The 16,701-nt window shown below is 34.7% G+C and overlaps 1 protein-coding gene across 1 annotated transcript in view; it reads left to right on the top strand.

Annotated features, from left to right (window-relative positions):
- Positions 1-16,701, top strand: part of ADAMTS6 (ADAM metallopeptidase with thrombospondin type 1 motif 6) — a 308,302-nt gene that overhangs the window by 246,252 nt on the left and 45,349 nt on the right. Inside the window, exons 18-19 of the mRNA XM_021076778.1 lie at positions 7,145-7,308; positions 7,731-7,869. Coding sequence (XP_020932437.1) covers positions 7,145-7,308; positions 7,731-7,869 — 303 coding nt within the window. The remainder of the gene's footprint in view (positions 1-7,144; positions 7,309-7,730; positions 7,870-16,701) is intronic.

Raw genomic sequence — 16,701 nt, 5'->3', positions numbered from 1 at the left:
GGCCGCTCCCATGGCATATGGAGGTTCCCAGGCTAGGGGTCTAATCGGAACTATAGCTGCTGGCCTCCACCACAGCCACAGCAATGCAGGGTCTGAGCCGCATCTGCAACCTACACCACAGCTCACGGCAACGCCGGATCATTAACCCACTGAACAAGGGCAGGGACTGAACCCGCAACCTTATGGTTCCTAGTCGGGTTCGTTAACCACTGCGCCACAACGGGAACTCCAACATATATATTTTTTAAATGTATTACTAAATATTTCATGCTTTTTGATGTTTTTGTAAACAATATTGATATTTTAACTTCACATTTGAAATGTTAGTTGTTATATATTGATTTATTTTCATATTGACCTCATAACCTGTGACCTGATTATACTCACATATTAATTCTAATAGATGTTTTGTAGATGTCTAGATTTTCAACATAGATTATCATGTCCTTTAAAAAAGGCATTTTCAATTCTGTCCTTCCAATATTTGTCTTTTATTTATTTTTTCTTGTCTTATAATAATGTCAGGACCTTCAGAACAATGTTCAATAGAAGTGTGGAGACTGAACATCCTTTCATTGTTACTTATCTTAAGGAGAAAGTATTTAGTTTTTTTTAACCACTAATACAATGTTAGTTAGAAGATTTATGTAGCTGCCCTTTATCAAGTTGAGGAAGTTCCTTTCTATTTTTTAGTTCTGAGTTTTTCCCTACTTTTCCCTATTAATATAGTAAATGCATAGATTAGTTTTCAAGTGTTAAATCAATCTAGCATTCTTGGGATGAAAATCACTTTGTCATAATTTATTATCCTTGTATATTGCAGCAATTAATTTAGTAATATTCTTTTAAGAATATTTACATCTAGGAGTTCCTGTCATGGCACAGTGGAAACGAATCCGACTAGGAACCATGAGGTTGCGTGTTCAATCTCTGGCCTCGCTGAGTGGGTTAAGGATTCCGTGTTGCTGTGAGCTGTGGTGTAGGTCCCAGACATGTCTTGGATCTGGTGTTGCTGTGGCTATGGTGTAGGCTGGCAGCTGTAGCTTTGCTTAGACCCCTAGCCTGGGAACCTCCATATGCTGTGGGTGTAGCCCTAAAAGGACAAAAGACCAAAAAAAAAAAAAAAAAGAATATTTACATCTATATTCATGAGGAATATCGGTGTCTAATCTTTTCTTATAATATCCTTGTTGGTTTTTATGTCAGGGTAAATCTGGCCTCTTAAAGTGGATTGGGATGTATTCCTTTCTCCTGTATTTTCTGAAAGAATATGGGTAAAATTGATATTATTCCTTAATATTTGATAGAATTCAACTCTGAAGCCATCTGGGCTGGAGTTTTCTTTTGGGGAAGCTTTTCATGAAAAATTCAGTTTCTGTAATAACTCTAAAGTTGTAGAATTTACTGGTATAACACACACAATATTCCTTTATCGTTGTCTTTTAATGTCTGTAGGATATATAGTGATGGCTCTCCTCTCATTCCTCACATTAGTGATCTGTATCTTCTTTTTCTTGATCATTCTACTGAGGGCTTTATTAATTTTATAGATCTTTTCAAAGAACAAGCTTTTGGTTTAAATGATGTTATTATTTCTCCATTTTCCATTGATTCCCACTTTTTGTTATTTCATTTCTGCTATTCACTTTGTGTTTGATTTGTTTTTCTAGTTTCTCAAGATAGAAATTTAGACTATTGATTTTTTGAATTTTTTTCTACTCTAAAATAAGTGTTTGGCAGTGTAAATTTCCCTCTAAGCACTGCTTTAACTTCATTGTATATATTTGATGTTTTTTTTCATTAACACTCAATTTAAAATATTTTTTAGTTATCATGGGCTAGAAGGTATTATTTAATTTCCAAACATTTGAGTGAGAGGTGGGTTCCTGATGTTGCTCCTGATTTTTAGTTTAATTTTGTTATGGGCAGAGAAGATCCTTTATATGATTTTAGTTCTTTTGTTGAGGTTTATTTATAGTCCAGAATATATGTGGTATATCTTAGTGAATGCTCCATGTGCTCTTGAGAAGAATGTGTATTATGGTGTTATTGGGTTTAGTATTCCATAAATGTCAATTAGATTAAATTGGTTGATAGTTTTGTTCAAGTCTTCTACATTCTTATTTATTTTCTGCCTCCTTGTTTCAGCAAATACTGAAAGAATCATTTTGAAATCTCCAACTAGAATTGTGGACTTGTTTATTTCTCCCATTAGTTTGTAAGGTTTTGCTTCATTTTTTTGAAACTTTGTTGTCAGGAGTTTAGACATTTAAGATTGCTAGATTTTCTTGATATATTAAGCTCTTTATAATTGTCAGATGTTTCTCCTTCTCCCTGATAATATTCTTTATCCACATCCATTTTGTCTGATACTAATCTAACCGCACACAGACTTCTAATTAGTGCTTGCGTGGTTAATTCTTTTTCATCCATCACTTTTCTCATGTAGGTATTTCTGAACTTAAATATGTTTTGTTTAGACAGCTTGTAGTTTGATCCTGATTTCTTCTTGTGTCTAACAATCTTTGCCTTCTCAATTACCATCTCTAAATGGGGTGCTTGACAAACTTTTTCTGAAAAGGGCCAAATGTAAATATTTTCAGCTTTATAGGACATGAAGTCTCTATTTTAGCTTTTTAGTTCTACAATTGTAATGTGAAAGCAGTATATAGATAATATATAAATAAATGAGTATGATTGTGTTACAGTAAACTTTATTTACAAAACAGGTGATGGGCCATAGTTTGCCAGCTCCTTGTCTGGATCATTTATATTTAATGTAATTTTATTAAAATAATTGGATTTAAGTCTACCATTTTGCTATTTTTCCACTTGTTCCATGTATTTTTTCCCTTTATTCTACTTTTATGTCTTTTAGATTTATCAAGTGTTTTATAGTATTTCATTTGATCTCTACTAATGGCTTATTACCTATACTTCTTTGTTTTGTTTAATTAGTAGTTGCTGTAGAGTTCACAAAATGCATCTTTAATTTTTCACAATGTACCTTCAAGTAAAAGTACACTATTTTATGTATAATGCAAGATCCTTATAATTGTTCATTTCCATTGTCTTCTTCCATCCTTTGCATTATTTCTTAAAAACAAATTTTACTTCTTCCTATGTTATAAACCCCACAATACATTGTAATTATTTTTGTTTTAAAGAGTTAGTTATCTTTATTATTTTCTACTTACCTGTATATCTACTGTATCAGGCATATATTCTTTCTTTGTGTGCATCTCTCTATATGTCTTCCAGTTTCTTCTCATTATATTTGTTTTCCTTTAAAATCCTGAGTATAATAGCTGTTTGAAAGTTATTTTTTGCTAATTCCATAATTTCTGTCATTTCTGGGTCTGTTGCTTTTACTTGGCTTTCTTCTTGATGTGGACCATATTTTCCCCCTTCTTCCCATTTGTAATAATTTTTCATTGGATATTGTACATTGTGAAGGTTTTAAATCAAAGGCCTCTATTTTTGTTGTTGTTGTTTTTCCTTTAAAGAGTGTTAAGTAACTTGTAGATGAGTTTGACCTTTTTTTTTTTTTTTTTTTTTTTGTCTTTTTAGTCCCACACCCACAGTATACAGAAATTCTCAGGCTAGGGGTCGAATCTGAGCCATAGCTGCTGGCCTACACCACAGCCACAGCAATGCCTGATCCAAGCTGTATCCTTGACCTATCTGCAGCTTCTAGCAACACCGGATCCTTAACCCTCTGAGTAAGGCCAGGGATGGAACTCACATCCTCGTGGACACTAGTCAGGTTCTTAACCCCTGAGCCACAATGGGAACTCCAAGCTTGATCTTTTTGAGGCTTGTGTTTGAGCTTTGTTAGGTGAGTCCAACATAGCCTTTATTCTAGAGTTTGCTCAGCCCTACTACAAAGACATGATTCTGTACTGAATGTACTGGTGGTTGAAACTCTCTGGAGTCTCACCCTAAAAATTTTTCTGCTTGCGGCTCCCTAATAGTTTTTCTGCTTGGCTTCATTTTATCCTATGCATGCATGGATTATTATTCAGCAACAGATTCTCTCTTTTTACTCTGATTCTCTAGTTTTGCGAATTTCAACTATCGTAGCCTTTTCAATTTCTGATCTCTGCCTCCTAATTCAGTGAGACCACCAAGTTCTGTTTGGGTTCTCCTGGCCTACACTGACAGAAAGTGCCTCCAGACAGAAAGGTGGGAGGATGTATGACTCACCTTGTTTCCCTTTTTGCATGTGTCACAGTGTTGCACAATCCTGGCCAATGTCTAAAGACAGCTGATTCATGTATTTTGTGAGTTTTCTAATTGTTTACAACTGAAGGGCAAGGTCCAATCCCAGTTATTTAGTTATTTTACATGTAAAGAAGTGGAAATTCTGTTTATTTTGTGTTTGATCCCTTTAGATAAATTTAGACTCTCCAAAGACCCCTAGGAAATCTGGTTGAGTTCTTATTCTCCTTAAAGTAGTATCTCTTTTTTTCTTAAATCTTTTAAAAATACTGTATCTGGAATACATCTTTAGATAGGATACCAGTACCATCAGGTTTTTCCTTCCTTTATTTCAGAAGACTCATTTTTATACCATAATTTTAGATTCTTTTCTGCATCAGCAAGAATAAAAGCAAAAATAAGATTTCTAGCGTCAGATTTTTCCCTTTGATAAATTCGTTGTCCATAATGCCATATCTTCTTCCCTCAGCAAATTCTTACTCAGTCTTTCTTAAATGTTTGCTGTTTTTTTAAACTATGTTATGTGGTACCAGCAAAGATGAGTTAGGATTCCTTCATTAAATAGATAAAAGAAAATGGAAAGTGAGTGCTTAAATTGAAGGAAAATTTAAAGCTACTAGAGGTTTTGTTTTTATTGTTTCATATCATATAGGCTCAGAAGTCCATATATAAACTAAATAATTTTGATGTTTCAAAGAGACAAAAACCACTGTGAGAATTGAAAATAAAATTTAAATACAAGACAAATTTAAGACTAAATGATCTTTAATATTGGTTGGCATGTTCCTGTCTCAAAAGATTAATTAGATTTATTTTTGATAATTAAATGAGCTTTACAGAATATCTGAAGTCAAAAAAAAAAAGTACAGGCATATTTGCCAGACAAATGGGGGTGGAAAAATAAAAATGGTCTGTACTTTTTTTTTTCTTTTTTTTGGCTGCACCTGTGACATGTGGAAGTTCCCGGGCCAGGGATTGAACTTGTACCACAGCAGTGACGCAAACCACTGTAGTGACAACACCAGATCCTTAACCCACTGCACCACAAGGGAATTCTGATAATGGTCGTTAAGGACAAATGGTAGAGGTTCAGAGAGTAGGAGATTTTGTGCACCATGAGTCCTTTGGGGCTGCTTTTAGTCCTTTTAGGCTGCTTGTTCATCTGGCCTGGTAAAGTTTTTGAAGAAGCTGGCATACTAACAAAAAATATTAAATTGAGATGCCTGTCGCCATCAAAGCATGGTAATCATTATAAAATTACCACTCATTTATTTATAGAAGTTTTTCTATAGTTGTGCTAATAACCCTTTCTCTATCTAATATTTTAAAATTTTAATATCTTTCTTCCTATACAGGTTTAAAAAATTTGCATGCATATCTATTAATCTTCTTTATAGCTTCTCAGGGTTTTGTCACACTTAAAAAAGCTTTTTCACTACCCAATATTATTTTTAAAAAATACTCCCCAATTTTTTTCCCAGCATTTAATAATTTAACTATGTTTACATTTAAATATTTACCCATCTGGCATTTATTTTTTTCTCTCTTTTTTCTTTAACTTTATTTTTATTGAGGTAATATTCAAATAATAAAGAATTCAAACATTACATTTTATTTTATTTTGTCTTTTTAGGGTTACACCTGCAGCATATGGAAGTTCCCAGGCTATGGGTCAAATCGGGCCTGTAGCCGCTGACCTATACCACAGTCACAGCAACACCAGATCCGAGCCACGTCTGCGACCTACACCACAGTTCACGGCAATGCCAGATCCTTAACCCACTGAGTGAGGCCAGGGATTGAACCTACATCCTCATGGATACTAGTCAGATTTGTTTCTGCTGAGCCACAATGGGAACTCCCCAGAATTCAGACATTTTAAAGTGAACAAACATAGGGGCATTTAATACATACCAGAATATTTTCATTACCCTAAAAGGAACCCCGTATCCATTAAGTATTTATTTCTGATTCCCCAGCCCCTGACAACCACCAATCTGCTTTTTGCTCCTATGGATTTATTCTGGATATTTCATATAAATAGAAGCCTATACTATGTGACCTTTTCTGTCCAGCATCTTCCACTTGGTGTAGGTTTGTTTTTTTGTTTTTGTTTTTGTTTTTTAAGTTTCCTCCTTACTGGGACATGTACAGTACTTCATTCTTTTTTATAACTGAATAACATTCCATTATGTCATATATACCACAGTTCGTTTATCCATTCATCCATTGATGGACACTTGGGTTGTTTCTACTTTTGGCTCTTGAGAATAGTGCTGCCATGAACATGCATGTATAAATATTTGAGTACTTATTTCCATTTCCTTTGGAATAGAGCTGTGGTATCTATTCTTATATAAAGAATGAGACAAATTCAACAATTTTTTTCCCTAAAACCTGGTTTTTTGTCTTAGTTCCATTTCTTGGTATTTTTCCTTTATTAATTTAATATGCTTCCTTTGTTATATACTAATTCCCATATGTATTATGATTATTTCTTAACTGTCCATTTTGTTCTATTGTTCTCTCAGTCTGTGTACCATACTACATGTGGTTCTTACCCCATATTTATATAACTATTGTTTTAATATTTAAACAGGAGAGTCTGCACACTTCCCCATGCCATACCCAGTTATTCCTTTAGTCTAATTTTCCTTTCTAGTTCTATGTTTTTATTCCTTTAGATAAGCCTTTCATTCCTTTGTATCAATAACATTATAAATACTTAATATCTTCTTGACATTCAGATGGAAAACTATTTTAATTTGTACTTAAGAAAATAGTTAAGAATCTCATCTATAAATGGAAATGAATATTCATTGTGCACTTCAGTGCAGTTATTATCAGTGACATTATGGTAAATAAAATTTCATATTTTTAGTTAGACATTGATTTTTTTGTTTTGTTTTAAAATTTTTTTTAGCTTTAAAATCTGAAGGTGATGATTACTATATTAACGGTGCCTGGACTATTGACTGGCCTAGAAAGTTTGATGTTGCTGGAACAGCTTTTCACTATAAGAGACCAACTGATGAACCAGAATCCTTAGAAGCTTTAGGTCCCACCTCTGAAAATCTCATTGTCATGGTAAATATGTCTTTGTCACTTCACCTCTACTCTTTGTAAACCACCCTGTGAGGTAGGAAGGTGCAGTCTTTATTATCTCTATTTTGCAGGTGGTGAAATTAAGGTAAATAAGGTAAAATTATATGCCCAGGGGTGTTCAATCTGTGCAAAGTTAAGACCTAATGCTCTTCCCATATGACTGTCTGATCTTTTCAATGCCTGCTCGAATAATATATTTTATAACCAAACAAGGCAAATGAGAGAAATGGCTCCAAATTACCCATGAAAATGGAAGGAGAAAATTCATATAAATGTATGTGTTCTGAAAGTTGTCTTAAATTTCCTATAAAACTTGTAACATTTTCTTCTTCAAAGGAATAGTAAATATCTAAATAAAGGCTCATTGTGTTTTAATTATCTTCACCAGTTGTTTTCAATGGCAGGTTCTGCTTCAGGAACAGAATTTGGGAATTAGGTATAAATTCAACGTCCCCATCACTCGGACGGGCAGTGGAGACAACGAAGTTGGCTTTACATGGAATCATCAGCCTTGGTCAGAATGCTCAGCTACTTGTGCTGGAGGTAAGACACCCACTAGGCAGCCCACCCAGAGGGCAGTATGGAAAGCAAAACATTCTGAGCTATACTTTGTGTTTGCTAAAGAAGCTAATTGGAAACATTTCTTACAGGTTTGCTTCAAGCTGTAATTTAGCAAAAGAAACTTTGCTTTAACTATATTATATTCCGTTTGTTTTTAACCTCATGTAATTTGTACAGATTTGTTGGTAAAATACATCTTGGCACAATGAGTGTCTCTGCTGGTGCTTCTCCCAAGACTATCTTGAAGGTGGGCTGTTTGCTTTTCATGAACACATTCTTGGTAAAGAACATCAAGAGTTTTAAATAAGAAAACGAGCAAGAATCAGACGGCACAGATACAACTTCTTGTAATGGGGGATGAGATTGTATGTCTGTGTGCTTGTGTGTTTATGTTCGTGTGCTTGTGTGTTTCCCACAATCCTATTCAAACTCCCTTCTCCAGTCATCAAAGTTAAGGGGCTATATACTGGGATACTACAATAATTCTAGTCTCTGGGTCTCTGGGTTAATGGTGTTTGCAGACCCCATGATAGTCCCTCAGAGAGGTAGCTGATAGGCGGTGGTTGGTGATGTGTTGGTTGTCCCATGTGCGTTTTTCATGGGTGCCTTTTCCCCACAATTTACTCTATTCCTAATCCTCCTCCCTCTAGTGGCCACCAATGCAATTCTTTACCTCTGGCTGGGAGAGCAGGACAGTTGGCTTCCTTCAAAGCCAACACCCTTGCTGCTGCATGGACTGGTGAGTAGAAGTGCTGTGCAAGCAGCATCTTCCTTCTCTCTGGAGACTAAATGCATCGCCTCCACCGTACACCTTGATCCCAATAGGCAAGGAGACAAACCCATCTCTCAGGCCCAGGCTGGACCAGAGCACCTCACCATTCCAAAAGCAAAGATTAAATTTTGAGTAGTGATATTTAGAATGGGAGAAATGGAACTAAAGTGAATCATCCCATTTTATCCCATATTCCAATGTATCACCTGTTTTTCCTTTTAAATTGCTCAGAAGCATATGATTTACATGGACTTCCTATCTTGACCTATACTCATTGAATCTCTAAACACTTCTGATTCTTAAAGCTTGAATCTGAGAAATTATTTTCACTGAAATTAATAGATTCAGTAATTTTAGATTCATACAGAAATTAATAATAAACTGCAACTCCAACTTCAGTAGTAAACATTACACAAAGAAAACAAATTAATAATAATGTTTTCCTCCTGAGTGAAGTGTCATGAAACATGGTTGTGCATCATCTGTGGCATATTTAAAAAGATCTCTAATTCCCATCTGTTTTATGTGTGAAATGGCTAGTGATTTATAGTATAAAGTTTGAAAAAGTATAAAGCATTACTATTTCTTTTAATAAGATAAAGGATATTTGAAATTAATTGTTCAAGTGAATGCCATTAAGTTACATTATTGTGGCATTTATTTATATATACATTTCTTTCTTTGTTCCAATTAAATTCCTTTTTATTTAATCTATAAATTAACTTTCCCCTTTTCACATAACAAAAACAAGTCTTCATGATAATAGTAAATACATAATTCAGGCCCTGAGGTAGGTGGGATAAGGTTATTTAAAAAGAGGCAAAATAATTTAAAGTTTAGGAAATATAATGAAGAGACTCTAAATGTCGAGGTTGATTAGCTTGGAGAAGAGAAGACTGAAGAAAAGTATATTACTATCTTTAAGTTTGTGATGGAATGTTGAATGGGAAATTCTTAGTGCCTGTTCATCTTTGTACTGAAAATTGCTATATTTGGGGATGGTTTAGATACAGTCTTGTCTGAGGCCAAGGAGGGATTAAGTGAATCCTTAATGTTCTTTCTAACTCTGTGATTTTTTTGTTCGGAAAGGAGGTAGTTCAACAAAAGGAGAGGGGGGAGTCCAAAAGAACTGAATTTAGAAGAAAAGCTATGACTTTATTAAAGTAAAGAAATATGAAATATCTGAGTGTATTATTCTTTTCTATAACACTTGTATTGAGAAACCACATTAGAGGACTGATTTCTTATGCTAGGGGATAAAACAAAAGAAAAACAGGGAGGGAGGAAAGCTCCTGGAAAGAGAATTTTCTCTTTGTTATTTGTACTTCTTTCTTCTCTTCTGGAGCTATTGATCCTAGATATTTGGAAGAGAGATGTACAGTGTTTGAAAGTGAGCAGGCATAGTGTGATGAGCTGTCATTTCTTGGTAAGTGGTTCTCAAAGTGTGGTCCCTGGACCAGCAGCATCAGTGTCACCTGAGAATTTATTAGAAATGCTTACTTTGGGGTCCTATCTCAAACCTACTGAGCAGAATCTCTCTGGGTAGGGCCCTGAAATCTGTGTTTTAACAAGCTGTCCAAGTGACTCTGATGCTCGCTCAAGTTTTGAGTACCACTGGTCCTGATTGAGAGAGAAACTTAAACCTAGCTCTAGACACGTAGAATCCATGTCGTCATCACTGAAGTTTATGTATCTCTCTAGACTCATTTTGCACCTAGAAAAATGTCTGGAATATATAGGAACTCAATAAATGTTTACAGATAAGTGAATGAGAAAAAAGAATTACTCATTTTGGCAATTATATATTTGTGTTATTCTTTCCAGGGAGGAAGATGAGAGTTTAGAATCGCTGCTTTTCTTATTAGGTGGAGCAAAGTGATTACCAAGGAAAGACAATGTAATTTTGATTAGCATAGCTAGTGAAATCAAGTTCCTCTCTTTTGTGTTCTTTACTTTGAATACTTTACTTCAACATATTCCCTAGGATATAGAGTACTAATACCAATTATTGGAATTAATCTTCCTACACATACCCCCACTTTTAACCCCAAGTTCTTTAACTATAGGAGGCAAATCCCTTAGGACTCAGGAATCTTAAAGAGAGAGCCAGAGTTATCTCAGTAATGTTAAATGGAACTTCAGCTACAGTTAAGGAGTCCTTTAGGGAAAGATCATTTCTTCTTAGTTTTCACTCGGGAACTAAGGATGAATACTATGATGAGTTCTTAATTGGGATACTCCACTCTCATCTTTCCAAGGTGGTGCTAGATATCTTGAGGCTACCAAAACTTTTTAAAATAGAAAAAGAGGAAAAGAAAGCTCTCAAAGAACTTTTAGTTGCCATCTCACAAGACTCCTCAATGTTCTTGCCTGTGCTATTGTGTATATGTCTTATTAATGGCAGTATCTTTGGACTTTGAGTTTGGGAATATGGATAGTTTTCTCATATGAGATCTTTTAAGATAAGAAATTTCGAGCCTGTTTTTCTGTTGCTTAGCAGACCCAATGACAAATCTAAGGCTACAGGAAGCATTGCTGTGATTCAGTCCAAGAAATGGTCTTTTCTCTGAGTCAGTGATGACACACTTCCTTAGACTAAATAAGAACATTGAGATGCTGTAGGGTGTTGTCTTCAGGATAAATGTGATTTTTAAGATACAGTTGTGACTCTTTCTCTGAAAGAAACCTGAGCCCAGTGAAGTAAAACTTGACTATTTTCTGAACCATTGTTACTCCTACTAGAATTTTGTTTCTTTATTCCTTATCCAAACTATTGTACACTCTGCAATTAATGTGACTCCCAAATTTATATGCCACTATTGTATTCATGATTAATGTGTTAAATAATAATGCTTGGCTGGGTAGTGAGAATTGTATTATTTTAAAATATGAAGCTTTAGGAGTATTCTTTAGTAGTAATTCATGCTTATATGCCTTTGCACTGTGACTTTTTAAGTTTTAAATAATAATGTTTATTCATCCTTTGATTTTAATTTTATATACTCTTTTTTTTGTTAGATGTGTGGTTTTCAAGTTTTAGCCTGAATCAGAATCACTTGGAGAGCTTGTTCAAATAAGATTGCTAGGTTCTGCCTCCAGTTTCTGATTTGGTAAATTTGGGGCAGACTCCAAAAATTTGCATTTCTATCAAATTTCCCAGGATGCTGGTGACAGTGGTTCAGAAACCATACTTCAAAAATATTGGGTTAAACATTTAGATTTCATAAAGTAAATGTCTATTAAAACAAGAGACAAATCTTTTAGGTAATAATCCATATTTTAGTTGTAAGCACATTGAACTAGTCTTTTTAATGATAAATGTATCTATTTCAGCTATATAATTACAAGTAAAATTTTACAGTTTATGAAACATTTTTTAATGCCATTTTTAAATAACTCTGGATCCTGTTTCATTTGCTCATTTTCAATACCATCATAAGATAGGCATTTCTATTGTTATTTCCATTTTGCAGATAAAACTCACGTGAAGTAACTTGCTGAAATCAAAACTGAGAAGTCTTGGGGGGGTGGTTAATGGCCGCATCTGTGGCATATGCAAGTTCCCAGGCTATGGGTCATATTGGAGCTGCAGCGGCAGGCCTGTGCCACAGCCACAGCAATACTGGATCAGGGCCACATCAGCACCTTGTGCCGCAGCTTCTGGCAACACCTGATCCTTAACCCACTGAGTGAGGCCAGTGCAATTAAACCCACATCCTCACGGAGACTATGTTGGGTCCTTAACCTGCAGAGCCACAGTGGAATGTCCAATTGATTCTTTTTATTGCTATTACATTTTTTTCTTTTTATGGCCACACCTATAGCATATGGAAGTTCCCTGGCTAGGGGTCAAGCTGGAGCTTCACCTGCTGGCCTACACCAATGCCAGGTCCGAACCACATCTGCAACCTACACCGCAGCTTGCAGCAACTCTGGATCCTTAACCTGCTGAGCAAGGCCAGGGATCAAACCTTCATCCTCACAGACACTGTGTCAGGTTCTTAACCTGCTGAGCCACAGCAGGAACTCCATCTGAGTGAATTTTTTTTCATGTAGCATTTTCTCTTATAATAAAAATGGTCCTTTAACTTGAACAGAGCTTTTTCATCAGTTGGCACCCTCAGTAGAGCAACACAATACACCCCTGCTCAAGAATTTCTTTACTAGCCTGAGATTTCATTTTTTTCAAATGCTTTCCCTAATGCAGTGATTCTCAGACTTGACTGCACATTAGAATCACCTGGGGAACTTTAAACAATTTTGATGCTTGGGCCCTCCCCCAGAGATTCTGATTTAATTGCTTAGCAGTATGGCCTGGGCATCAGATTTTTAAAAGCTCCCTAGGTAATTCTAATGTGCAGCCAAGGTTGAGAAGTACTGCCTTTGAGACTAATTGAAGGTTTATTTAGTCTTCAAATAATTTGCATTCAGATGCAAATACCTCTGGGAGCATTACTAATTCACATCTCTGTTATTAATTGGCTACTAGTCGAATGCAGAGGTTAATGAGATTTAGATATAAGTATCTGGGGTGGGAAAGTAGCTAGGGGCATCAGAGGACAGAATGAAAAAAGTGCTAGAATACCAGGTTCATAACTTTGTTTAGTATGGCCATTGGCCTTGGACATGCTTTTAGAAAGCTTTTTTGTAGTTTAGTTTATTTACATGCTTTCTTCTTTACCTGATGGATCATTTGAGTATCTGATCAATGTTTTTAAAACTGAAATTGTGCTAAATATCATTTCTTGACCTTTGGCTCAGATCAAGCGAAACTGTGCTAAACAGATTTTCCAAAACCCTTTCTTCTGATTTAAAGTTTCTGTGATATTAAGAGCACTAAAATGAGTAAGTGGCTATATATGCAATCAACTTTAGTTTAGACCCACTAGTCAGAATATGAGGCGTATGGTCCCTGTTTTAACTCACCATTTATGCAAACTGAGAACAAACTTTTTTTCTCTTTGTGACTTATATTTCTAATCAGAGAAGGTCTTTTATTGTTTTGGAAAGTTGTTTTTGTTAGGGAATGAAGCCTTGCAAAATGCAGCAGTATTCATGATAGAAATTATCATTCTGGATGTGCTTTCATTTCCCACTATTCAGACCATTCTCTTCCACCCCCATCCCCTCAATCCCCACCCCCACACCACACCCCTAACTCTCCCTCTTACTTAATACAACCCTTGTGCTTTAAAGCAAAATGTTCCAAAACCAATTAACTAGGAGTTGATGCTGTACTGTTGCACCTGTTCTATTAACAAAAGAACCTTAAGGATGCTTTAATTGTGCAAGGCAACATCAGAAATACCTATGCATTTTCATGTACTAGTTTCAAATTTATACTATAAATATACAGTCTTCATCCTATAATCAACCTAATTGACACTTTTGATTACTTCAAACTTTTTCCTAGGCTTTTCTTTCTTCTTTTTTGTGTTTAAGTACAAAAATTGCATACCAATTTGGTCAGGTTTCTGCTGACAAAGGCATCTCTCTGCTAAACATTCATTGCTTGGCAGCTCAGGGAAAAGAAGATAAGCTGGAACTATGCTTAGGTGGAGGACTAGGAAAAGGAGACAGGCTTATTTTTAGAGGCAATTTTGATTTTGTTCAAAGATCAAAGAGGACAGATTTTTCTTATATTGTGAAGTGTTTCAGGAATGTTTCTGATCAATTGTCTTTGACCACTTAAAATGTTATCATTACTTTTTGTTTTATATTTACATAGACTAATTATTATTTAATGTTTGATTCTTAAATTTTATATAGATGCTTATTTTATTTGTTATTCCTTTTCTTCCCTGGATGTCATCTTAAGCCTAGTGTGTGTGTGTGTGTGTGTGTGTGTGTGAGAGAGAGGGAGAATAGCATATAAACTCAAAAGATAGTCTACAGAATGGGAGAAAATATTTGCAAACAATGCAACCAACAAGGGACTGATTTCCAAAATATACAAACAGTTCATACAACTCAAATATCAAAAAAATGAAATTAAAAATAGGCAGAAGACCTAAATAGATATTTCTTAAAAGAAAGGCATACAGGTGGCCAAAAAGCACATAAAAAAAATGCTCAATATCGCTAATTATTAGAAAAATACAAATCAAAACTACGAGATATCACCTCACTCCAGTCAGAATGGCCATCATCAAAAATCTATAAATAATAAATGCTAGAGAGGGTATAGAAAAAAAGGAACCCTCCTACACTGTTGATGGTAATGTAAATTGGTACAGCTACCATGGAGAAGAGTATGGAGTTTCCTTAAAAAATTAAAAATAGAAGTACCATATGATCCTGCAATCCCACTCCTGAGCATATATCCAGAGAAAACTATAATTCAAAAAGATGCATGCATCCCAGTGTTTACTGAAGCACTCTCTACAATAGCCAAAACATGGAAGCAACCTAAATGTCCATCAACAGGGGAATGGATAAAGAGGATGTAGTTGTATATATGCACATACATATATGCACATACACACACACAATGGAATATTACTCAGACATAAAAAATAATGAAATTATATCATTTGCAGCAAGATGGGTGGACCTAGAGATGATCATACTAAGTGAAGTAAGCCAAACAGAGAAAGACAAATATATGATTTTGCTTATAGGTGGAATCTAAAAAAAAAAGAAAAATTGATACAAATGAATGTAAATACAAAATGAAAATAGACCCATAGACTAAAAGCAAACTGTAGTTACCAAAGGGGAGGAGAGGGATATATTAGGACTTTTGGATTAACATATGTACTCCTATATATAAAACAGATAACCAACAAGGACCTACTATATAGCACAAGGAATTGTACTCAATATTTTGTAACAAACTATAAGGGAAAAGAATCTGAAAAATAATATATATATGTATATATACATATACATGTATGTATAACTGAATCACTGTGATATACACCTGAAACTAATAATACATCGTAAGTCAATATATTTTAATTTAAAAAAAGAAGGTGGTGTATTGGGATAAGTATAGTGTGGGGAGCCTGGTAGAGACTTCCATGTTGATAGTAGTGACAATCTGTTGCTCTGGGGAAGTTTATAATCAGTCAATGAGATAAAACCTTAATATTTGAGGGCACTGTGTTATTTAGCTACTGCTACAATAAAGTTGCATTAACAACCTCACCAAAAATAAAAATAAATTTTTTAAAAGATATTCTGTGTTTTTCCTCTTTCTAACTAGGACAAATTCTTTTCAATTTCACGTTTTGTGATTTCACCTGATTCACCTGGATTCTTATAAATATTGAAACTGAGATTTTGAGATGGTTTACATAGTTTCCAACTACTATTTTGTATTTTCCTGATTTAGGGCCATATTTTTCACACTGCACCATAGTACCCCAGGACACTGCAGGAAACTTACAGAAGCAGAATATTGTAGAATATTGTACATATTCAGTGGAAACACAGTGACATGGATCCTATACCACACAAATTATTAATATTAAGTTGTTTGTACCAAACTACTTAAGGACATTCTTAGGTACTTTTTTTTCTGCCTGGGAGGACTGTGAAAAAAATTTATTGGAACTCTAAGGGTGATGTGAACTAAGAAAGTTTGAGAACTCTTGATTTAGGGTAAAAGCAGTATCAGTAAAGTTGGACAAAAATTAGTCACCTCACTTCCTTTCAGTACATGATGAATTTCATTTCATAAGAGGAAAAAAATGCATACAAACTCCTCATTCATGATCCTGATGATGTTCAGAGTTTTTGAATGGAGACTCTTCTGCACTTCCACTAAGAAAACTAGAAGTTTTGAGTAAAATGTAAATTTCTCCGATCTGTATTATGTTCTCCTGAATGTTTCCTTCCTCTGTTTCAGTTTCGGATAAGAAGGTGATTAAAGCCAGGAAAAAAAAAAAAAAAAAAAAAAAAAAAGAAAGAGGAAAGAAAAAGAAACTATATGTTTCAAAGAGCTCCTCATAACAAATTCTTCACAATTTACTACCTAACAAGTTTATGTAATAGTCCCCATTATTTAATTCACTAATTGTCAACTTTTCAAATTATTT

The sequence above is a fragment of the Sus scrofa genome, chromosome 16 (assembly GCF_000003025.6).
Source record: "Sus scrofa isolate TJ Tabasco breed Duroc chromosome 16, Sscrofa11.1, whole genome shotgun sequence".
Classification (NCBI taxonomy): Eukaryota; Metazoa; Chordata; class Mammalia; order Artiodactyla; family Suidae; genus Sus; species Sus scrofa.
The sequence above is the reverse complement of the archived record's forward strand: the minus strand, read 5'-3'. Positions and strand labels throughout refer to the sequence as shown.